The following is a 23,957-nucleotide window of genomic DNA, read 5'->3' as shown; positions in this document are numbered from 1 at the left end:
TGGATCATTACCAGAGAAGTTTAATTCATGCCAGACATAAAGATTTTCTTTCATTTTTTTAGACAAAATTTTATATACACACAAACCGTAAACTAAGACATCTTATTTCAGTTTCCTAGCACACAGGTTTCATGACTAGCTAACTTAGTTTTATGACTAACTTAATGTTAGTTTGTTTGATAGTATGTTAGTATATCATAGTAGATGATTCATATTTGTTGTCCCCTTAGCTCGGGGATCCAGCTAACAAGCCCCGGGGGTTAGAACACATTAGGAAAATAGATTTCACGAGCAAAAGAAAATGATGAATAGGTCTAAATAAATGTTTTATTAAAAGTTCTACTGCAAACAAGTTTGTTCTGATGATAAAAATGGTCGATCTGATTAATGGAGCAGTAATACACAGGAAGTCATCATTTGCCTTTCTTCTTGGACACTTTCTCTTTCCTCTTCTTCACATGTTTTGGTACTTTATTCTTTCTTTTTTCTCTCTGTGCTTCTTTCACCACTCTCTTCTTCTCCTGAAATACAAGAAACATCCTTACTTTTTATTTACATGTCAAAGACAAATAAACAGTGGCGGCTGGTGGAATTCTTTTTTGGTTAGGCCTCTAGTTTCTACGATTCAATGCGTTATTACTCTGATATTAACATTTATTCTTAGTAGTTTGTGGTTCAGTAACAACATAACAAGGACATCTTATTCATACATGAATATACAAATACCATATTATATAAATACCATACCATCATTTATATAAGATACCCCGATGAACCTAGTGTGTTGAGGAAAGACTTCACATCACACAAGCCATTATTTGTCAGGAAGACCAATATCATTTGAAATATGAATCATATTACTGTCATAAACCAGTCTTTGTGCTTTGGTTCTATCTGATGATGGTGGTTCTTGTTCCTGCCGTGTTACTACTTACAATTATTTGAATCATTTCTGTTATAGGAACTAAACGTATTATACATCTTGGACATTGTCCATCAGGAGACGGATGTCTTTCTTCTCCATGAAGGATTTTCATTTTTGTTCCTGTGCCGATGTGACGCTTCGGGACAGAGGACGTCGCATGTGTACAGAGTGTGATTTAGGGCTATCCAAAATAAAATGTCCTTTTTTAATCCACTTCCTCGTTAACTTTTCATAACACGGCGAGCTTGATGTATTTATCCGTGTGCGTCCTGGTGGTCGGATTTCTTTTCTACAACTGCTTCACGTCCCTTAATTACATATCCGTCCCTGTGGATTCCGTCCCTGTGGATTCCGTCCCTGTGGATTCCGTCCCTGTGGATTCCGTCCCTGTGGATTCCGTCCCTGTGGATTCCGTCCCTGCTGGATTCCGTCCCTGTGGATTCTGACCCTGTGGATTCTGTCCCAGTGGATTCTGTCCCAGTGGATTCGGTTGTGTTGTAACTTAGATGTAAGTTAAGTGTGTAGTTTACATTTGACTTTGTTAATTATTTGACTACTGATTTAAGTGAAGTTAAGTTTGTATTGGATCTATTTAAATATGCATAATTGCCTTAATGTGATTTGATTGTTTCATTAGTAGTGTTGTTTGATAATGCAGGTGAATGAGTAACTACATTTCCCATAGTGCATAGCACTACAGGTTTTTGCCTGCAGATTCTGCGAGTAAAGCTTCTTTGGTTTTGGGTCCAGTTGTTTCACCTCTAAGTTCTTCTCTCAAACGGGTTCTGAAGGACAGAACGTGCAGAGTCCGGGTCGGGTCTTCTTGGAAGAACACTGGTCGTGCTCGCGATGGCCAAGACGTTACGCCAGACTAACCCTGACGAGGGCGCAGCGTTGGGACAGACCCAAGCTGCGACGGCTAAATGGATTTAGGACGCTGATTGAATGACATGTCAGGCCATTTACATCTTTAATCAGTGATTGGCTGAACTGCTTCTTAGACCCGCCTCTTTTGGACCTGGCCCGGGCCCAGCGGAGACATGCAGACATGCGGAGAGGACGTGCAGGAACAGCATATATCTTGAGCAGATATCCTATTTAACAAATGTTACTGGGTATTGTTTCCTAATATATGAAGAGCGTTTAATACCTTTTTGTCTATCTGGGCTTCCTCACTCTGCTCCCCCACAGTTTCCTCTTCTTCCTCTTCTTCTTCATCCGGCGAGGACGAAGACTGGTCATTTTCCAGGAGCGCCGGTACCTGCGAGGATCAAACAGAGTAAAGCGGTTCGTCTGTGCGTCCACCAGCTGGTCCCGTTGTTCCGCTGGTTCTCAGTGATTGGTGCAGTGGTGTTGCCTTTGACATTCAAACAGAAAACTGTTCATCATCATTTTATTCAATAAACTTGTACTGTTTGTTCTTATAATTATATATACACAATATGTGTGTTAATCCAATTGTCTAGACGTTACGACGCATCATACAAATAAATGGCAGAATAAGCTGCTTTTACCATGTTGCACATGATGTAATGGCAAACATGTATGCAGCCCTTCAAAATGTCCCATTGAAGGAAGTTCTACGTTGCAGACGCTGGGACGGGCCATGGGAGGGACTGAGCTCAGTCCGGCTGTGGACACCAACACGTTGGTGGAACTTCCCTGTTAAGGGGGAGGAAGGTTCTTGGCGGTCTACGCAGCACGTGGCTGTGACCATTTTCCCCTTGCAAGGAAATAAACGGAGAAAGACATATTTGACTCGGAGCCTTATTCTTATTTACTGATTGTCTGCAAAATCTTCCACAACAATTTGGTGTCAGAAGTGGGAGCGTTTGAAGTTCCGTCGGTCCTGTATTCTTCAACGTGTACGTCGAACTCTGCTGTGCCTTTGGGCGCCAGAAGGTTACGGCATCTACATTACGTATCAAACATGGACCGATTAAAATCGAGCTGTCACTCAACATTTGCTCGGCTGACGTCACTACACAGCTACGCTGGAGGGGCAACCCCCTGAAGTACAAAGTCACACTCAGATATCAGGTTTTACGTCTTCACGAGGAAAGAGCGGCGGATGGATTTGATGTAGAAATACTCTAAAGATTGGAGAGTAAGAAGCTATTTGGGGCTTCATGCTCAGCAGTGCGTGTTCTCATCGATTGTCCACGCTGGGTGAGCCGGGAACCACAAGGCTGGGGGTTCGAGCCCCGGCTGCTCCATGTCCCCGAGCAACACACCTGACCCCTAACTGCTCCCTGGGAATTTCTTTTTTTTTTAAAGCCAGGGGTTAGAAATATAATGCAGATCGCTTTGGATCGAAGCGTCGGCTTAATGAGCTGTAATGTAATAATTGTCCACTGTTCAATAATTAAGCATCAAGGTCCAAGAGGCTGAACTTTCATCAATGTTACAATCGGTTGTGAAAGTTAACGTTGCCCCAAACGGACGCGGTTTCCAGTCATTTGTTTTTCCTGCGATTGCCACTAAAATCGAATAACGTATCGAGTAACATAATATGTTGTGTGTGTGTGTGTGTGTGTGTGTGATAGGTCACCGGGTTGGAGGTTCCCTGATGAGGATGTGTGTGTGTGTGTGTGTGTGTGTCTCCCTGTTGGAGGTTCCCTGATGTCGATGTGTGTGTGTGTGTGTGTGTGTCTCTCCCTGTTGGAGGTTCCCTGATGTCGATGTGTGTGTGTGTGTGTCTCCCTGTTGGAGGTTCCCTGATGTCGATGTGTGTGTCCCGTGCTTCTGCGTAACGTTTTGACGCGTTTCCTAATCAGGTAATCAGACTTTCATACTTTCACCGGCCTTTGAAGCAGCTTCTGGCCGAGGCCACAGAGAAGGACCTTCCAGTAGCAGAAGGACCTTACAGTAGTAGAAGGACCTTACAGTAGCAGAAGGACCTCACAGTAGCAGAAGGACCTCACAGTAGTAGAAGGACCTCACAGTAGCAGAAGGACCTCACAGTAGCAGAAGGACCTTACAGTAGCAGAAGGACCTTACAGTAGCAGAAGGACCTTCCAGTAGCAGAAGGACCTTCCAGTAGCAGAAGGACCTTCCAGTAGCAGAAGGACCTTCCAGTAGCAGAAGGACCTCACAGTAGCAGAAGGACCTTACAGTAGTAGAAGGACCTTACAGTAGCAGAAGGACCTCACAGTAGTAGAAGGACCTTCCAGTAGCAGAAGGACCTCACAGTAGCAGAAGGACCTTACAGTAGCAGAAGGACCTTACAGTAGTAGAAGGACCTTACAGTAGCAGAAGGACCTCCACCTGCTCAGAGGATCGTTTGGACTTTGCAGGAAACGGGACTGAACTTTTTTAAAGTCAAAGCTTTATAATCTCAATGAAATGCAACATGTCTGGTTCTCTGGGCCGGTGAGGTAAATAAAGTACATTATGAAAGTGTTGCTTAAGCTAAGCTAGTTAACAATAGCATCAGACAGAGAGGTGTTGGTACCGTTTGAACTCCAGACAGATCCTTCCTCAGTCCGGTCAGCGTCTGGTACAGAACCTGACAAACACACGTTGTTTACATGTAACACAGGTAATCCAGGTAAAGGTGACCCGAATCAACCAGGTAACGGTTACCCAGGTAACACACATAAGAGCTGAAGATCTGGTGACTGTACATTCACATTGTATGTAGTCTGATCACAATGCCGTTCTTAAAGTAAATTCTAGCAGCTTTAATTAAATAAAACCCACCACAGAATTGTTGTTAATGAAAGAGCGGATTGTAAATCTTTTACATTGTTCATTCTGACACGTGACGTGAAACTCTTTCATCCTGATAGAGGTCATTATCTCTGTTGATCTCAGAGGTTCCGTGGCTATGCCGACGTGAGGGTCATCTGAGGTCTCGTTTCCCTTACGTTGTCATTGTGTCCACAGACGGCCGACTCCTCCTCCTTTGTCCTCATCAGGTCTACGTCTCGTTCGTAGTGGCTCACCTCCGTCAGCGTGCGGGGTATGTAGGCCTTCTTAAACACCTGGGGGGGGGGGGTGGAGGTCAGAGGGGGCAACTATGGTAACCAGCAGGGCGTTAGTGTGTCGTATCACCTCCTCGTCCACTCCGTCCTGATCCGAACGCTCCTCTGAGGTCCGCTCGGTGGCGATCGCCATCGCCTGCACAACAAAGATAAAACGGGTTTCTCTCTCGCTTTGGTTCCCCGTGGACGGATTTATGATCGTGGTGTTGGAACCTTCTCCAGGTATTGGTCGATGTTGTGGCAAGTGATGGAGGGGTCGGTGATGAAGTCAAACAGCTCTCTGACCGTCATCACGGCGACGCCACGCCGCACAAAGAACTCTGGGACAGAAATGCTACACATTACCAGAGCACAGCCACACAGGACAGGACTTTATATTAGTGACCCCAGAATGTATCTACACAGAGCTGCATGTGTTTAAGCCGCATGCAGTGTTCAGTTCTTCAGCTAAACCTCTGTACTTAGATGCGCCCTCTAATGTCACTGGTTCCACCCAAAGATGATCAATGTCCTCCTGCACGTGTACACACACTACGATTGTAGTTGGTCTAAGGAGTAGTAAACAAAGCGTAGAATACCATTGACATTACTGCAGTCCTTCCTGAGGAACTCCAGAGCATGAGGATGATCGTGCTCCACCGACTGGGACACGTCAATGATGTAAGCGCCTCCATTGTGGTATCTACAGACAGGTTAGTGAGTTTTACAGGCTTTTATTTTGAAGAGGTTGTGTGTGTGAGTCATGGCTCTTACAGCATGTTGAACTCGCTGAGGTCAGCGTGGACGAGTCGAGCCTCCTGGAACATCTTTCTCATGTTCTGCAGAACCTCCAGGTAGAGCTCACGGGCCTTTGACTCCGATAGAGCTGCGTTCTTCAACAGAGGAGCCGGCCTGACCAATCGGACAGGAGTGTCCAATAAATGACAAAGTTTATAAGGAGTCCTTACCGCCTCTCTACGGGTCCGATCGGTTCTCACAGGTTGTCTTTTCCGATGAAGCTCATCAGCAGAACGTGACTTCTGAGCAGCTTTGGTTCTGGACTCGGGATTCCTGCCGTCTGCAGCCTGAGAGAGAGAGAGACACACACACACACACACACACACACACACACACACACACACACACACACAACGGTTCTACTTCATCAAGTTCTTTTGGGTTACATCAGGTTCTACTGGGTTTTACCAGATTACTGTATCAGGTTATATTAGCTGGGTGGATCAGGTTCTATTGCGTTATATCTATAAGGAAGGGGAATTAGCCAACAATCGTCTTTCAGAGATTAAACATATCTGGGACCCTGGTTCTGGCCTTCAAAATAATTATTGTCACCAGAGTGTTTTTACTACTTTCTCTTACCAAAGTTACTTAGTAGTTAGCCATGTACATGTTATTTATTATATATATATATATATATATATATATATATATATATATATATATATATCCATCCATGGAATCTGACACTGCAGATGCTTTGAGATGTATGAATTAACATCACGTTTTGGTGGAAATCACCATATAAAAAAAAAGAGCGGAAAGCGCGTCGCGCCCCTCCGGTCCGGTAGGGCAATGCAAGCTTTCACAACTGATTTAAGACCCAGAAACATGAGCTGGCTGGATTAGATCAGCTGGTCAGAGCAGGTTTTACAGGTTCTTTCGGTTCGTTGGATCACATTGAATCAAGTTCTACTGGGTTCTATCAGCTGGTTGGATTAACTTGCATCAGGTTCTACTGGGTCCTCTCTGGTTGCCTGATCAAGTTTATCTGGATTCTATTGGCTGGTCGGATCAAAATGTGTCATGTTCTAGTAAATTCCAGCTGCTGATCCGAGGTCCTCTGATCATAAGGTTGTACTGGGTTCTATGTGTCAATAGAACGGTTCTTACCTGATGAGGTTCCTCATCTCCTTCTCTGCCCAGGTTCTCACCATCTTCCTGGGGTTTCCTTTACAGTAACCGTGACGGAACCTGCAGAACAGAAGAGCAAATAAACTGCTGATTGAACAGTAATTGACAGATATGAGGCCCCTCCCACCCGTCTGTACTGAGGGTGCGTCTGCTCGTTGAATGGTGAGCTATGCCCATTGGTTGGCCCATGTCAGCTGGGCGGAGCTCTAGCGCCCCTGCAGAGGGTGAGCAGTTGAAAGATGAAAGACGACATGGGACCCACCTGAACTCTCCACTGACGTATTTGTCTCGGTCCTTAAAGAGCAGGATGGAGGTCTTGTAGATCTTAATCGCTCGGCTTTCTCCAGCAGAGGTGCTGGCGTGATAAACATTCGCCTGGAGCCCCAAAACACACATCCTGGTTATACAATGTCTCCTTATTGGGGCTGTCAAAGTTAATGCGTTAATCTATGAGATTATTGTGGCGAGAATAATTCACTATAATATTTGAACGCAGTTTTGTTTCCTTGTGGTGTGCATAGACTCTGAAGCGCCGCGTGCTGCAGTCGGCCCCATGCAGAGACGTCCACGAAGAAGCTTTTTGCAGAGGAATTCCTCCAGAAGAGGGACGAGTGGCAAACGGACCTCTTTAGGACCAATAGGCTAAACCGGCTGCTAGGCTACTTCCATCTCAACATGTCCCTGCAGAGGACCACTGTGTCCCTAAAAGACTGGTTTGAAAACGTCCTGCTAAATGTGGGACCTTCTAAAGTGATTACTCGTTAGTTTTTCTCCTAAAAATACATCTTATAAAACTAATAGCAATAATCTAGATTAATCAATTTGTTTTAAACCATTGACATATTAGGGCTACAAAAAGAATGAATCACGCCTTCTGATATACAAGTCAGACTGTTCATCATCTGCTTGTATCATCCATGTGATCCCTGAACTGATCATTATAAATTAGGGCTCGGTGATTTCTTACCTCCTTCCCTGTACTAATGCAGCCATTGATTTCACAGATGACTCCTCGACTCAACATCTTAAAGAGAATCATTCGAGTTCGAGGATCTAAAACCTGCAGAAGAAGAGGAAGACCATCAATAAGCTGATTACAAAAACAAGGGAGAGATATCATAGTTGAAGTTCTTGCCGCATTGGGAAACTGCTCTTCTACCCACACTCATTGTCAATCAACAAGAAGTTGTTTTTCTGAACACAAATTGTTCGCGTTGCTCAAAAGGCACGTGGACGTAACTGGGCGGGATCTGTGTTCATAAGGCAACCGGCTCCACCGCTGAAAGTCAAAAGCTGTTCACCTTCCTCTGTGTTCGATTCATTGTCAATAAACTACCAGAGAGATCAATGGATAATCTGCAGGCTAAACCATTGATCCATTTTCAAAAATAGAAGCATTTGCATGATGAGAAGCAGCTCACCTGTTCCACTGTGGCTCGGTCAGATTTGTCCTTCACTCGGTACCTGCAGACAGTAGCCAATCAGATAACAAATGACACTTATGTGACAGAACAGAGCTGATGTCAAACGTACGTGTCGGCTTCCTTCTGTTTCTGCATCGTCGTCACTTTATTGATCACCGAATCTGCATAATTCAGTTTGTCTGAAACAAGAAAAATCATTAGAATGAAGAACGAAATCAATACAATTGATTAGTGATGTTTACATCTTTCTTACGTGTTAACATGTTTCAGGGTGTACATACATACGTATACACATACATACTATTGATTAGGGGTGATGGAGTGTGTGCGTTGTTACCCAGGTTGATCTTGTGTTCATATTTCCTCAGAGCTTTGTCAGACGGAGTCGACTGCAGCGTCTTATTGGATGGATTCTGTCTGTTGGACTGACCAATAGAAACAAACAAATCAATCAATAATCACCTGACTGAACATTCAGAGTCAAGAACAATCAGATTCATCAGAAGTGTCTGACCTGACAGCTGACTGTTGTCCTGTTGTATCTTTTGGTGAGATCTCCTCCTGCTGAACCCCACACCCACTCCTCCTCTTCATCATCATAGTCATCCTCATAGTCATCTTCCTCCTCCTCCGGTGGGTCTGATGAAGGCTGCATAGTGACATCACTAATGTGATGCCTTGCAGCAAACAGCTCTGATTGGTTGCTGGAAAGAGAAAACATGAGGTCACAAACATCAGCTGTTAATTCTTCACGATTTGATTAAACACCAAACTTACATTTGGAATCCTAGCGGGAAACAGAACATGAAAAACTACGTATTAGGGTTTGGGAACAAACGTTACTGGTACTTTCATAAGAGGAGTCAGAAACACACAAGGAGAACGAAGAGAGCAACAACAGATGTAAGAAGAAGGCGGAGAAGAAGAAGGAGAGGAAGAAGGAGAGGAAGGAGAAAAAGGAGAAGAAGGCGATCAGCTCTTTTTTTTAACTCTAAAATCAAACTCTCGGTCTCACCTGTCCTCCTCTACGTCATCAAACTGACCAGGTACACAGCTGACCGCCGACATGACGCCACACAGCAGAAGAGACTCTGGACCTCGAGCAGCTCCTCACACGGCGGCGTGCTTGTCCACTTCCGGGTTTGAGCACGTGACTACGGCAGGAGACGAGGGTGTTTCAGCGAACTGCATCAGAGGGCCCTGGGGGGCGGAAACCCCCGACAAGAAGTGCGTTGTAGCGTGTTAGCTCTCTGGTTACTGCTCGTGGGGGGACTTGATGGGTTATGAAGACCTAGTTAACTTCTTTGTAGGATGTTCGGGGATCTGGAGCGGAACCCCCGGAGTCTGCTGGTCTGTGATCGGTCCAGTTTCCTGGATGACAAGAACCGACTGAGCTCTCAGGTGGAGCAGCTGCACTTCAACTACAAGGTAACGACGTTAGCATTTTAGCTAGGTCAGCATTGAGCATGCTAACAGTTGACACGTGTAGGGCATGGACTTTCAAAGTAAAAGCATTTCAAAACAAAAGGCCCGTAAACATCCATGTAACAATTGTATTTTGTGTAACACCAAATCACACATTAGCCTGAGAGGGCAATACAGTCTGTACGTATTGTACACGTGCGACATCCTCTGTCCCGAAACCCGCATCTGCACAGCGAAAAACTCAAAAAACAAGGACCAGACTGGGGACTTTAGATAGATAGATAGATTGATACTTTATTGATCCCTCAAGAGGGACATTTTGGTATCACAGCAGCACGTACAGGGAAGAAAATAGAATAAAAAGATACACATTATATACAATATAATAAGATAGAAATATTAAATTAAATTAAATAAACTAAAACTGAAACAAAAGAATAACCTTCCAAAAGAGACCATAATAATAATAATTTGTAAAAGGAGAAGAGGAAGAGCAGCAGCATCACAGCAGTACAGGGTTATTATTGTCATTATTTAGCCTGGGATGATTTATTGTAGAGTGTTGTTGCACTGGGCAGGAATGACCTCCTGTATCGGTCCTTGTGACAGCGGAGCTGAAGGAGTCTGATGGAGGACGTGCTCCGCTGTCCCTGCAGCAGGTGGTCAGGATGATCCAATATGGATAACAGTTTCTTCAGTGACCTCCCCTCCAATGCCTTTTCCAAGCTGTCCTGTTTGCAGCCAATGATGGAGCCGGCCTTCTTAACACGTTTGTTAAGTCTGTTGGTGTCTCAAATTACTCAAAGCGATATGACAAAGTTTATTTGCAACAAGAGAATTCTGTCCTGCAGTGTAACGTGCCCGGACCTTTTTCAGGCAGTTTAACAACAACATGAAAGAAGGCGCTTAATACAAAATGCGCTTGTATTATATCGTCTCTAAGAGCATTTTTGATTGACTATTAAGAGCTTAGAACCCTCGGAGAGCCCATTGGAGCACAGCGACGTCAACACGCCTCCGTTGGTCGTGAGTTCTTCATATCAGGATGTTTGCAAGATGTGTGCAAGATAATAATAATAATAATAATAAAAATGTTGTGCATATTAGTGCTAAGCGTAGTTCTATGTATGAACATGTTATTCTTAAAATGGGGAGCAGGTGGTTCCTGTTGAACTGCATCTTTTTGCAGCATGTTTGTGTGCTGGTGTGACTTGAAATACACGTTGTTCGTGCAAACCGGCCTTTAAGCGCCGTCACCCATTATTACTGTGCATTTATACTTCTAGTGTAATTTCATTCTAGCGTAAGCGTGCATGTTCATATTTTAATACTCATCACCCACCTTCAGATAGAATCAATGAGTAGTAGAGAAGTAGATGCGATGCATTTGTATATTCTGAAATTTCTAACATGTAGCTAATTGTTTAAGGTTTTATGGAGCCGTACTGGGCTAGCAGGTTTGCACTGTTTGGGTAGTTAGCTTACTGCTAACGTTAGCTAACAACACCTTCTGGATAGCTAACTTACTTATAACATTACTTACTGTCTGGATGGTGAAAAAACTTAGAAAATGACACCAAAAAGAAGAGATTTCCAATCTACAAAGCACAAAAGGATCAACAATATCTGTAGATTATTCTGCTGAATGTTTATGTTGGCGTTCCGTGTGCACGCTGCGGGACACGCGTGCGTTGTGAAGTTTGGTCCCTCCGAGCTGCAAGTTACAAGTTTGTGAAATAAACACACAGATGGACTCAAAGGACTCCTCACTCATTTCAACAATATCTGAGACCAAACGAAATACCAATATGAGGCTTTTTTAATTTACTGGCGTATTTAGTAGCTCAGTTTCTGACGGCGCCACTTCAGCCAATCAAATGACAGCACGCGTTGGAAAACTATCCTTTACTCTCCCATAATATAGATAATAATACGAGTGAGCTTGCAAATATATTATTACAGTTAGAACCTCCATCCACAAAGACTCCAAGGAAGAGCAAAGTCGCTAATGTTGTTTTATGCTGACGGTGTCAGTAATGGGATATTTCTAATAATGATGATAGCAGCAGGAGGCAGGAACTAGGGTTGTCCCGATACCAAAATTATGACTTCGATACTATACCTGCCAAAATATTACGGTACCCGATACTTACGATATGATACCACAAATAGGATAATGGAATACATTTATCTATGATAGTAATAAATAAAACATCTGTAAGGTTCCTTTTTTACCTGGTATCTGTTTGACTGTCTGTGGGATGAACAATGCTTTATTTACTTGCAAAGTTTGATATTCTCACATTCATATTTCCTTAACTAAAAAGGATTAGGTGAAGATCCACCAGCATGTAGCCTATTGCGTCAAGTATGTATTATTTGGTACAGTTTTGTGTGCATTCTGACCTCATGATCCTATCGGCCCACATGAGTGAAGATGTAGGTTATCTTGCATGTATATATTTCTGCTGGACTAATCAGGAACTTATTTGGGGTCTTGCTTTGTCTTGTGCTGCTTGATGTTTGACTGTTAGGAAAGTTGTTGTCTAGCTAGCCAACAAAGCTACAGGGCTGCCAACTCTCACGGTTTCCCCGTGTGACACGCGTGTTTCCATGTTTTCACACGCACTCACGGCACACATCCAATTTATTACGCTAAAAAAATCAGCGCTGGTTCACCTAAACGGCGCATCTATAACCCGATTAGCATAACTTACACCCCCCGTCAGCCGTAGCTTCACCCCCAACGTCTCACTCCAAGGTTTAGTAAAAAGTGTCCCTTTAACATTACAAAGAAGCCGACTCGAGAGCACTTAATACTAGCATCAATATGCTAGCGTTTTATAACAAGCTTGCTAACATTGCTAACGAGATGTCTGCTAGCGGCTAAACTTACTTTGTTTATGACAAACTAGCAAGTCAACAATTTTCCAAACACAGTCAAACATCAAGCAAGTGCAACACAAGACAAAGCGGACGTCCTCTTATACGCGGACATTTCCTCTTTTCCAGACCTAAAAAATGCGTCCGGGTAAAAGAGGACGTGTGGTCACCGGAGCTAAGCTAGGCTAAGGCTAATGGTGTTAGGCTGTATATGGGTGAGCAGTCTGCTACATGAGGCCTTTCTAGTACCGGTACACTGTGCAACACTAGCAGGAACATTACATTACATTACAGGTCATTTAGCAGACGCTTTTATCCAAAGCGACTTACATTACACTTTAAATGGCCTTTTCACATTTTGGCCCGGGGAGCAATTAGGGGTTCGGTGTCTTGCTCAGGGACACTTAGACATGGAACATGGGGCAGCCTGGACTCGAACCACCAACCTTGTGCAGCACCGAACACTCTGCACACCTTCTCTAACCCCTGCGCCACGAAAACCCCTGGAACAGGGAACGGGGTCCACATAGAACGGGGTTCACACAGAACAGGGTCCACATCGAACGGGTTGGCAAACTGTTTGACTCGCGGACCACATCGGTTTCTAAAATTTGACAGAACAACTGGATGAAGTGTTTGTGTGAACTAATATAAATGACATGTACATATAATACTTGAAAGGATTTGGCTTTTACCAAGTAGCAAAGCATTTATTTGCAAGGCAATTTAACAAAATTCATGAACATAATAAACACATGTTGTGATGTGCCTGATCGAACATCTCACTTCTACTTTTTTATTATGAACATTAACCGGTTCGAGCAGCCACGCAGAGATTGGCTCCAACGTCACTCATCACTTTCACTTTCAGTGGGAACAATGTTGTTGTTGATCTCCCATTTTTGAATTCAAGTCTGGAGTTATTTTGGTTGTGGCCCTTCTCAGGATAGATCTGAGGTTCTGATCCGTGACGGGCTTTGTTGGGGTTCATGACGCTGAATGTCTGCTCGCACACATAAGTTGAGCCAAACAAAGGCAGCATCTTCTGCGCAGTCCTCCGCGGGTTTGGAAACGTGGTTGTTAAGTGAAGCATTAAAGTCATTCAGTTGAACGAAGCCGGACTGAAGATCTATCAATTCGTGTGGTGCTGTTTCAGCGTCCAGCTGAAGTGACTGTTCAATGTTTTCGAAATCAGGGAACCTACGGCAGAAGGTCCGTGCAGGTCCAAGTGATTTGCTGCAGCTTTCACATGTTTGTACATCCGGCTCATTCATGTGTGAAAATATGTCCACAGCAAACGCAAAGTCACTGAGCCACTTCTGGTTGCTTAGCTCAGGGAATTTTCCCATCAAATCCAAAATGCGATGATGTCCTCTTTCAGCTCCCACACTCGTAACACTTTCCCCAAACTTCACCAGCGGACACGAGCGTGGTACAGCGAGTCCTGGTCATCCGCATCACTTTCCTCCAGGGACGTAATAAAGTCTCTTTGCTCTTATGAAGTTCAGAGGTTTTACAACTGTATTTAAACAGCTGAAATACAGACTTACACAGGGATTCCTGATGGATGTCGCAGTGGAGGAAATGAGATCCTGGTCAAGGTTTTTCCTCTTTCACTTTATTCTGGATTCTTTTCAGCAGCCCAACATTTTTCCAGTTAAATTTGGCGATCCATCCGTTGTGACATTGACAAGTTTACTTCACGGTAGCTTCATTCTTTCGACAGCAGACGCCGGCTTATATAAGTCGTCTCCCGCGTTGTTTCTTTCAGGGACTCATGGTCAAAAACTCCCGTCATTGCCTCGGAGCTGAGCAGTGTCTTTTACGTCCATACTTTCATCCAGTGTTCGTGAATAGAACAACTTTTTGTGTAATGGCTACATTTTCATCAATTCGTCGTGATAAACAGACTTTTGTTCTCCGGACACAAGATGTCGGCTGTCTGTAACGTACACACTTTGACAAACTCCTTCGCAGAAAGGCTTGCTAGGCTTTGCTATTCCGAATGCCACCAAAAAACTTGACTCTCGAATCAGTTTGTTGGTGGAAAAAATGTGTCTTGAGTCTGTAAATTAGCCGCTGATGTTTTAGAAGTATCGCTTTAGCATCGGGGAACAAACGATACTCTTCCATGCTCGATAATTGTACGCATTAAAAAAAAAACTTTCTTGGGGCCTAATTGAATGGTGGGGGAAACACTGTATGCTTTAGAATTCTTATTGTTAGTTTAAATACTACATTTTCTCCCTTTTCATGTATACACCGACATTTCACAACATTTTTGGTCATGGAAATCCATTGGTCAAAATGTGTACGAACCCTGACTTATTGTTTGGACTCTCTGGATAAAAGCGTCAGCTAAATGACATGTGATGTAATGTGTATAAACGCACTATATTACAGTTGGAGAGGAGAACAATCTGTATATTTGTTAAAGATGAAGCCATGAAATGAAAATATGTAAACAACACAAGTGGAATTGGTGTCAGTTCTGTAATGAGCCCCATTCCTTTACCTGTACAGGTGTCCATGCTGCTACCTGAGTGTAGCTCCACCCCCTCCCACCTGGAAGCTGTTCTTAACAGTATTGACAGTTTCTACCTTATCAGGAATCTGCCGATACACGAGCTGCTGGACAAACACTTCCTGGAGACCGCTGTGCACCATGGTAACACACACACACACACACACACACACACACACGGCCTATTATGTACCTTTCCATTGTACGAACATCACCATGAATTCACTTGACACGAACCAGGGGCCTCATTTATAAAAACGTGCGTAGGATTTGCTCCAGAAGTGTCGTACGGATGAAACGTAGGACGCACAGAAATATTCAGACTTATAAAACGTCCTACGCAGTTTTCCCTTAATAAATCACAATCACGTCTAAATGCAGCGCAGCTTTTGCGGCTTCATGTCACGCCCGCAGTTGCCCATATATAGTCTGTGGAACGCCCACAAATGAATATTCATCGATTGCGAAATCATGACAAACACTGAGAGGAAAACGAAGAAACGTAACTTCACTCCGTGTGAAGTGGAGATGATCACTGGGAGGTGGAAGGAGACGTAAGACGCTCTTTGGAGGACACAGTGTGGATCACTGATGCCAACAAGGCACCTGAGGGGCAAAAGGCTGCAGAGCAACGTTGCAGCCTCACGACCTCGGACCCAAATAAAGAAAAACTGGTCTGACATCAAAGTGGATGCAAAGAAGCGTTTAGCGCGCCATCGCCAAGGTGTGTCTGTCCCGGGGGGGGGGGGGGGGGGGACACCGGAGCTGTCCCCTCCTGATGAGATACTGGCGGCAGTGATCGGGGATCGGGGGTCTGGGCCAACATCGGCGTCAGGGGGTCGAGGCGCGTTTGGAAGCTGAGCCACATCATGTAGCACAGCACATGCAGCACGATGTTACACACCTTCTCAGGAGTAAACAACAACCTCCTCCAGCGCCGTCTGCCCTTAAACAGGCCGACGGTGCGCTGCACTACAGCGCCAATCCTTCCATGTGCCACGTCTCCTAAGAGCGCAAGATCAGCCATCAGCGCCATTACGCATTGTGACGGCATCACGGCGTTTTATTACCGTCCGTCTGATTCCTTCTGACAAGCAACAGCTGTGTTTAGAGGATGAATTTAATAACATGCCGATATTATTGCAGAACATATTTCACTTTTCTTTGTGATAATTTGTATTTGTTTGTTTTACGCTGCAGATCAGACGGGTGTTTGTGTTATTTATGAGAGGCAGTATTGGCATTTCTTTTACAACAGTCTAGTTTTACACACTTTCACACACGTTTGTGTGTTTCTTGCATTTGCCGACGGTTCTCATTTTACCCGTTTTTGTGCGTACGTGTGGGTCCGAGCTTGCGTGAAGGACTGCACATTTTTCCGTCAAGTTTTCTTTTTATAAATACCAATTATTGAGCGGCGTACGCCTTCTTTTGTGCCTACGCAACGTTTATAACTGAGGCCCCTGGAGGTGTTGTGTGTTATTTTGCAGTGCCAGTAGTTTGCTGCTGTTCCTTGGTACTCATGGTAGCGTTGCCTTGAAGTGTCTGAAGTAGTCATGGTAACGGTTTCTGTGTTGCAGGAGGTGTATCCGGTTTGTCCTACCGGACCAGGATCGACGAAGACAACTGTGTCGCCCTGCTGCCAAGCGGTAAAGCCTCATGTCGTGTACAAGTGTCTTATCCTGGCCAGCTGACCATCCCGTCTCTCCCTCTGGCTGTCTGCAGGTCGCCTGTCTCTCTCTCTGGATAAAGACTCCTTTGAGTTGTTGGGAGTTGAAGGGAAACCGTCCAGATTTAACCACCGAACAAACAGCAGATTTGGTTTGTTCATTATTAAATTGAGCTCATTGGCCAGATCCCAACATAACAAACAAAAGTCATGTGACACAAACATGTACTTACAAAGATAAATACTCTTAAGTAATATTTTTTATCTTCTCAATGATATGTTACAGTTGTGTCAGTCGATTTGACTGACAGCAGCATGGCTCCTGGTGGGCGGGGCTACCAGAGATTCGTGACAGGTCTGAGGTCACGCCTCAAACTGAAGACCGACTTCCTGCTGTCACATCCAGGTGAGATCCACCTGCATGTTCTCATTCATCACATGGACATGAAAAGGGACATGTCCTTCATTAAGGCAGATTACCACCCATAATCCTCTGCTTTCTGTCCTATAGGGGGTGGAGCCTCACTGCAGGCCCTCCTCTCTCGCTATGATTGGTCAGAGCACAGACCTGAGATCCAAAGCCACACCCTGATAGACTTTACCTGTCCCTTGCTAACCTCTGACCTGCAGTCATGTGACCCCCACTGCCTTTTGGAGTGGCTCGGGGCTGTGGATGCCCACGTCAGCTGGTGAGGCGGTGGACACAATGACAACCAGCTCTGTGCACCGGTCATGTGACGTGGCCTCCTGTTGACTCTTCTTCTGTGGTTTCAGTGAGAACTTGTCCAGCAGCTTCCTGTCCTCATTTGTCTGTCCTGAGCCAAAGGCGACAACAAGTCGAGCTCTGAGCGTCTCCGTTCGCGGACTTCTGCGTCCTCAAGGCGTCCACAGACTCATCCAGCAGATCAGGTGAGCTGACCAACAAACTACGACGTATTCAAAACCGTCAACAAATAAATTTACATGATTTATGTAGTATTTCTTGTACCGCGTCTTGTACTACTCCTTATAGCAATAAGTTCTTCTAGTACCACCATCACTGCCACCACCAGATGTCATAGTACTTCTCGTTGTACTATTCCCTCCTCACCGGTCCTGCAGGTTGTACCTGGAGCAGCCTCAGGTGGAGTCATGGGCCTCGCTCACGGTACATGGATTTGTTGACAGTCCGGTTTCGTGGAGTGAAGAAGAACACGGTGTCCTCAGAGGTGGCGAGAACTTCTACAGCCTGCTGATGTTCCCTGACCAGACCTACCACCTCCACTTGGGGACAGGAGCCCACGACACCTGTCCTCCATGACCACACCTGTCCTCCCTGATGATGTCACCAGCAGCTTGTTTCAGTTTTAAATGAATCTGTGACATCAGGTTTTGTTGTAGAAACCAGTTTCAGATCTGTATTTTGATTTGAAGCATACTAAAATAAAGAAAACCATTTTAGTTGAAACAGTAAATATTTCAGACTGAGACTGATTCTTTTTAGGCCCCTGGGGCCAGAATCATAAGGACTGATTTGAAGGTGTAAACCCCCCTCCCCCGTTTTTCTATCTCATTTGTCCTAAAATAAATAGATTTCTCAGCATATTTGAAATTGGTTAATACTAATTTGCTTATGACATTTTGATGTGCTTCTGATGACATCACTGCTTGGAAATAAAGTTTCTATCTTTCGAATTTACAAAGTAGACAAACACTTTAATTCATTTGAAATGAAATAAAAGATTTACTGATTGCGTTTAATTGATTAATAACCTGATGAGATTCTGATGCACAAGCCACACCCATGAAAGCTGTCCATCAGCGCTCCCTACAGGCGTCTGGGTGAAGGATGGCTTCTTTGAGTGGAGAAACCATCAAACCCGAGTCTGAAACATCTGATCCAAAAATGGAGGTCAGTGTCATTCCTCCTGCCAGAAGGTCAAAGGGCACCTCTTTTTCATACTCTGGTTCTCAGCATTGTCGGATGTTCCGGCTTCATGTCTGTAACCCTAACGCAGTTCACATGAGGGTCCGGGGCTGTTAGCTTAGCGCCAACACCGGTAGCAGGGGGAACTGCTAGCCTAGCTTAACAGAGGAACCTGGGTGGAACCCCGTGGAACCTTCCAGGTGAGTAAACATCTGATTTTGAAGGAGAACATGAGGATACAGAAATGTGTCATCATTGTTCTGATAAAATTATAACTTAAATGTTTACAACAAAAAGGAGGAAACGTTTCCGTTCAGCTCAGAATCTGCTGAGTCGGAGGAGCTGATCCAGGTTCTAGCAGAACTCTGTGCTTCTCTGCAGGTACTGCAGGATGGAATCGGTTCCCTGCAGCGAGCCCCAGACCCTCTTCAGGGCTTCACACTCGCGCTCGTTCGCTTGCTCCAGGGCACTGCGGCTGGTGTTCCTCATTAAGGCTTTGGACTCGCGCAGAACCTGCCAGACAGGAAGTAGAACCACCACAGAAGAAGAAGTGATGACTGTGTGTGTGTGTGTGTATATATTACAGGGTTCATACACATTTTGACCAATCGTTATTCAGGACTTTAAACCAATGTAAAAGTGAGAATAGCAAAGTAAAACATTTAACAATTATCCACTGATCTCGGCGCATAGGAGACTCACGATAGGCACAAATGGACATGCAAGCACCAGCAGACGAACCGTGCGCGTTGGAAAATGTCGGTGACAAAGAGGCGTGTAGCAGTCGCCCTCTGGTGGGGTTTCTGTTGCAGCTTCGCTAGCAGCAGTGCTCGGATATCTGCGTCCTTTAGCACGGCTCCTTAATGGCGCTCTGTTTGAAATGTCAACTGTTCCCACCACACAACCTACGTTCTGCTCGTCCCGGGTCTTTGTTTGTCGTAACCCATGACTTTGATTTAACCACCAATCTACACTTCCCGGCACAGTGGATGATTCCACCCTAAGCTACTATTTCTACAGCTTCCGAACTTTTCAGTAACAATTTTAAAATTCCTGTTTTTTCATAACCTTGCTGTAAAAACTGACCTGTGAGTCGACCGCCACCAGCTCTTTGATCCGCAGCATCACTTCCTGTGTAAAGGTCCCCGGCCACAGCACCTGAGACACCAGCCCTTTAGAACACGCCTCCAGCGCTGTCAACTTCCTGCCGCTGAGCAGCAGCTCGTTGGCCTGAAACAGAACTCTCATTAGAACCCAGCGCTGGTTAGCAGGGCGGCGAGGTGCAACTGGGACTGACCGAGGCGAGGCCCATGATGCGGGGGAACGTAAAGGAGGAGCAGGCGTCCGGCGTCTGGCCGTAGGAGGCGTACGGCGTCTGGAACCAGGCCTTCTCATTGGCCCACACCACGTCGCAGAGAGGCAGGATGGCGGCACCCAGGCCGTGGGCAGGCCCATTGACTGCCGCCACTATCGGCTTTCTGAACTGGATGAAGGTGTTGACGAAGGTCCTAAGGAAGAGGAGTCAGAAGTCAACACTTACATGATGACATCAGACAGCGTCCATGGAAATCTTGCTTTACCTGATGGTTTCAGCCATCTTGATGCTCTCCTTCTTCCTGTCCTCCGTCAGCCGCCTGATGAAGTACAGGAAGTCCAGGCCGCAAGAGAAGACGCTGCCAACGGCGCCAAGTAACACCAGCTTACTGTCATCTGATGCTGCCGTCGCCATAGCACTCTGGATCTCCTTCATCACCTGACAAGTATAAGAGACAAGTCAGGGTATAGGATCACGGGTGTGGTCTATAGTCTGAGGCGTGGCTTCAACTCATGTCTTTGTTTGTTAGAATGCAGTCTATATTGTGGGGACGTGTCTTCACCTCAGGGTTAAACGTGTTGTTCTCAGAGCTCTTGGTTGACAGCAGGATGTGAGTGAAGCCGTCTTGTTTCTTCACCACAATGTCCCGGTAACGGTAAGCGCTCTCCGTTTGTCGAACACTGAACCTCAGACGTTTGTCGAAAACGGAGCGTTCCTCTAGACGGCGCTTCCCCGTTGCACTGGTCGCCCCAGTAACAGCAGTGTGCCCACCTGACATCCCATTGGCAGCTACAACCTCCATCGATGTATCTGAGGTATCTGGTGGAGACAGAATGTTCCTTTAGATCCAATGGACTTAAATTGGGAAAAAGAAACTAGGGGTTTGACCTTTGACCTTACCAGTGCTGTCGAGGAAGCGCATTGCAGCGGGTGTGACGGGTACTCGGGGCGGGGGCGGGGGGTTCTGGCCACGGGGTCTGGTCCCCATGCGAGCTCTCTCCTCTCCAGGACCGAGCTGGACCCCGGCGGGTTTCTCTAGCAAGGCGACCTCGGGTGGGACCAGGTGGGCCTCCTGAGCTCCCGCCTCCAGAATGTGAGCCACCTCGCTGGTAAAGTTCTCGGAGTCCAGGCGGCTGTTCATCGGACTCTTTGGGACCAGGATCTTGATGCCGGTTTTGGAAAGGTCCACGCTGCGGCGGGGCGTGCTGGCCGGAGATGCCGACATCAGCAGACTGCCGAAGCGCTGCTGCGAGCTGGGTGAGGTCAGGTGCTTCAGTCCAGAGGGGGGCACATGACCCTGATCATATACTCTAGGCAAACCTCCGATGATGTCACTGCTGATGTTACCACGGGCTGTGGCGGAGGGCGGGGGCCTGCAGGGCAACCTGTGGGCGGGGCTAAAGCGGTGGCTGGGGAAGCTGCGAGTAGAGCGCAGTAAGGTGGTGTCCCTCTGCCACTCGGCGTACCGGCGGTTGAAGTCATGGACATAGATCATACAGGTGGAAAGGTGAGTCTCAGGCTCCCAGGTGTCTCCATCTGAGCCATAACCTCTCCACCTGACCAGGTACTCCACCTTCCCCTTCTTGTTCTTCCTCTTGTCCACGATCCGCTCCACCTGTCGGCAAAGTGACACAACCAGTTTGTCTATTATTATTATTATATTATGAGAACTCATCTGAAACAGGTTTATCTTTATATTCAAAAGACGTTTTGGACACAAAATCATATTTTCATGCAAACTCAGATTCACGAAGATCATCTTCTCCAACATCTGAACAGTCATTAGTATTTTTTGACTGATCAACTGAACTAAGTTCTACCTGAAACAGAGAAAAAGTGACATCTGAGAAACTATCGTTACCTCATGATTAATACATCTTGAAACTTTCCTTTGTCAAACTCATTGTTCAAGTGATCAATAATAATACATATTAATAACAGTTATGTCATTAAGCATAAAGTTATGAACAGTCGAAGCTCATGAACCAAAGTTAGTCGCAACACCTTCACTTTTATAAACTGTGACAGACGTCTGTTCACACTGAGCTAATACTGAGTTAGCACTGAGCTAACACTGAGCTAACACTGAGCTAGCAGTGAGCTAACGTTAACTCCACAGGCTACTTACAAAAACCAACTCAGCCTGCAGCTTGTCTGAGCTTCAGACTCTGACTCACTTTACCAGGTTGAAAAGCTGATACGTTCCTGGGGTTCAGCACGTAAAGTTTAGAAAGTTTACTCGGAACTCCGAAGTAGTTACAGTTAGCACGTTAGCATTAACTTGCTTCACCTCGTAGAACTCTTCCGTAGCCATGGAGACTGTGCGCGTGCACGGGCAGCTTCTAGCAGCTTCTTCTTAACCCGAGCAACAGCATGAGAGACGGCTGAAGATCTCCGTCCGCTCTGCACCGTTAATCACAGTCAACTAGCTGCTAGCCGTTAGTACAGCAGCATGACGAGGCATCCGGTTTGACTCACTAACGTTCAGAATAAAAGTCCAACAAGCTGTTTATCACTGTCAAGTGACGTTAGTTGCCATCTGTAAGACAGCAGCATGACGGATCATCCGGGCCGACTCCCCCGCCTTCAGAATAAAAGCCCAACTAGTTTTGAGAAAGTTAATTGTTTATTATTATTTTCAATATCAAATCTATGGAGCCAAATCCAGGTCAAAAGTGTTGATCCTTCAAAAAACATAATCATGATTACACGCCCCTCTCAGTTGATGTCCCGTATGAAGGTAGATTTGTGTCTTTATTATACAAACAAAAAAATGTTTTGAAAGCAAATTTCTTGCATTGCAAACAAAAAAAGTTTGTAAGTCAAAATATTTGTATAATAAAAATATTGTTTTTGCCTGTAAAACAAAACATTTTGCTCTCTAAACGTTTTTTTGTATAATAAAGACACAAATCTACCTTTATATCCCGTCCCCTACGCCAGATCAGGGTCAAAAGTCTGAATGTGAAAAAAACGATCCAAAAGTTAAGAAAAGATCTGAAAATTTGAATCTGAAAATATAAAATCTACAACTGAAAAATATAATACAGCGAATGTCCCAAAATATAATTGAGGAATAAAATTAAACTGAGTCAAAACTCTATTCAATCCGAAAATACTTTTGAATACATTTTTGTACATTGTTGTAAGACCAAAAATATGAAACGGGTTCATATTTGTTTTTCACGGCACGGTGGCGTGGTGGTTAGCACTGTTGCCTCACACCAAGAAGGTCCTGGGTTCGATTCCGCCCAGTGGCCTTTCTGTGTGGAGTCTGCATGTTCTCCCCATGTCTGCGTGGGTTCTCTCTGGGTTCTCCGGCTTCCTCCCACAGTCCAAAGACATGCTCTGGGGATCAGGTTCATTGGTGACTTTAAATTGCCCGCAGATGTGTGAATGTGAGTGTGAATGGTTGTATGTCTCTGTGTAGCCCTGCGATTGGCTGGCGACCAGTCCAGGATGAACCCTGTCAATCGCCTGAAGTTGGCTGGGATGGACTCCAGCCCCCCCGCGACCCTGTGTGCAGGATAAGCGGTTTGACAATGGATGGATGGATGGATGGATTTGTTTTTCAAACAACCTTTTTTGGACAATTGATTTACAGTGTGGATGTTTCTATTGTATGTATAAATGAATGTAGTGCAGATGTCTTAATATTTACCAAACATCATACCATAATGGATTGTATTAACCATGGCTAATTAATCCATTGCAAACTGGGGGCTATTGCACAAAACAAGAATAAGGGATTAAGACGGGTTAGTCAAGATATCCTGAATGAATTTAGCTTTGACTTGGTTGCACGAAAGCAGGTTGAATTTAACCCAGTCCTTGCATCCCTCGAACGCATTTGGAGGAGCCGAAGGATTGGGACAGGCAAGTCGCAGCGGAAGTGACGTATGCGGTTGACGAATGCGTCCTTAAGGATGCAGCCTAGCAACTTAGAGACATGGCTAATGTGTATGTGTTTACATACTTCCTGATTGGTG

General features: G+C 45.2%; 3 protein-coding genes across 6 annotated transcripts; 1 reads left to right on the top strand and 2 right to left on the bottom strand.

Annotated features, from left to right (window-relative positions):
* Positions 1–309: 309 nt before the first annotated feature.
* Positions 310–9,408, bottom strand: riok1 (RIO kinase 1 (yeast)). 2 transcript variants are annotated; one of them, XM_040172386.2, is made up of 17 exons: positions 9,262–9,408; positions 8,761–8,950; positions 8,584–8,671; positions 8,356–8,425; positions 8,244–8,286; positions 7,790–7,882; positions 7,085–7,197; positions 6,802–6,882; positions 5,889–5,975; positions 5,665–5,802; positions 5,490–5,593; positions 5,125–5,231; positions 4,982–5,047; positions 4,795–4,911; positions 4,380–4,433; positions 2,076–2,186; positions 310–521 (listed from the first exon to the last, which is right to left on the bottom strand). In XM_040172386.2, the coding sequence occupies exons 1-17, from the start codon at positions 9,312–9,314 to the stop codon at positions 414–416; spliced, it is 1,623 nt and encodes a 540-aa protein (XP_040028320.2). In that variant the 5' UTR covers positions 9,315–9,408; the 3' UTR covers positions 310–413. The 2 variants fall into 2 exon arrangements, 1 of the variants encoding a protein (XP_040028320.2); XR_013467246.1 differs by lacking the exons at positions 310–521; positions 2,076–2,186 and adding an exon at positions 3,454–3,787 and having other exon boundaries at positions 3,940–4,433; positions 9,262–9,403.
* Positions 9,409–9,440: 32 nt separating this feature from the next.
* rpp40 (ribonuclease P/MRP 40 subunit) lies at positions 9,441–18,329 on the top strand. Its single transcript, XM_040172390.2, has 8 exons — positions 9,441–9,674; positions 15,078–15,222; positions 16,659–16,727; positions 16,804–16,899; positions 17,034–17,153; positions 17,259–17,436; positions 17,522–17,656; positions 17,849–18,329. Exons 1-8 carry the CDS (start codon positions 9,558–9,560, stop codon positions 18,045–18,047), a joined length of 1,059 nt encoding a protein of 352 aa, XP_040028324.1. The 5' UTR covers positions 9,441–9,557; the 3' UTR covers positions 18,048–18,329.
* A 117-nt stretch (positions 18,330–18,446) lies between these two features.
* Positions 18,447–22,611, bottom strand: cdyl (chromodomain protein, Y-like). Of its 3 annotated transcripts, none has more exons than XM_040172383.2 (7): positions 22,259–22,611; positions 20,869–21,583; positions 20,531–20,787; positions 20,234–20,406; positions 19,951–20,161; positions 19,740–19,883; positions 18,447–19,166 (listed from the first exon to the last, which is right to left on the bottom strand). In XM_040172383.2, the coding sequence occupies exons 1-7, from the start codon at positions 22,280–22,282 to the stop codon at positions 19,008–19,010; spliced, it is 1,683 nt and encodes a 560-aa protein (XP_040028317.2). In that variant the 5' UTR covers positions 22,283–22,611; the 3' UTR covers positions 18,447–19,007. The 3 variants fall into 3 exon arrangements, with proteins under 3 accessions (XP_040028317.2, XP_040028318.2, XP_040028319.2); XM_040172384.2 differs by having other exon boundaries at positions 22,097–22,454; XM_040172385.2 differs by having other exon boundaries at positions 22,146–22,283.
* Positions 22,612–23,957: the final 1,346 nt, after the last annotated feature.

The sequence above is a fragment of the Gasterosteus aculeatus genome, chromosome 3 (assembly GCF_964276395.1).
Source record: "Gasterosteus aculeatus chromosome 3, fGasAcu3.hap1.1, whole genome shotgun sequence".
Taxonomy (NCBI): Eukaryota; Metazoa; Chordata; class Actinopteri; order Perciformes; family Gasterosteidae; genus Gasterosteus; species Gasterosteus aculeatus.
The sequence above is the reverse complement of the archived record's forward strand: the minus strand, read 5'-3'. Positions and strand labels throughout refer to the sequence as shown.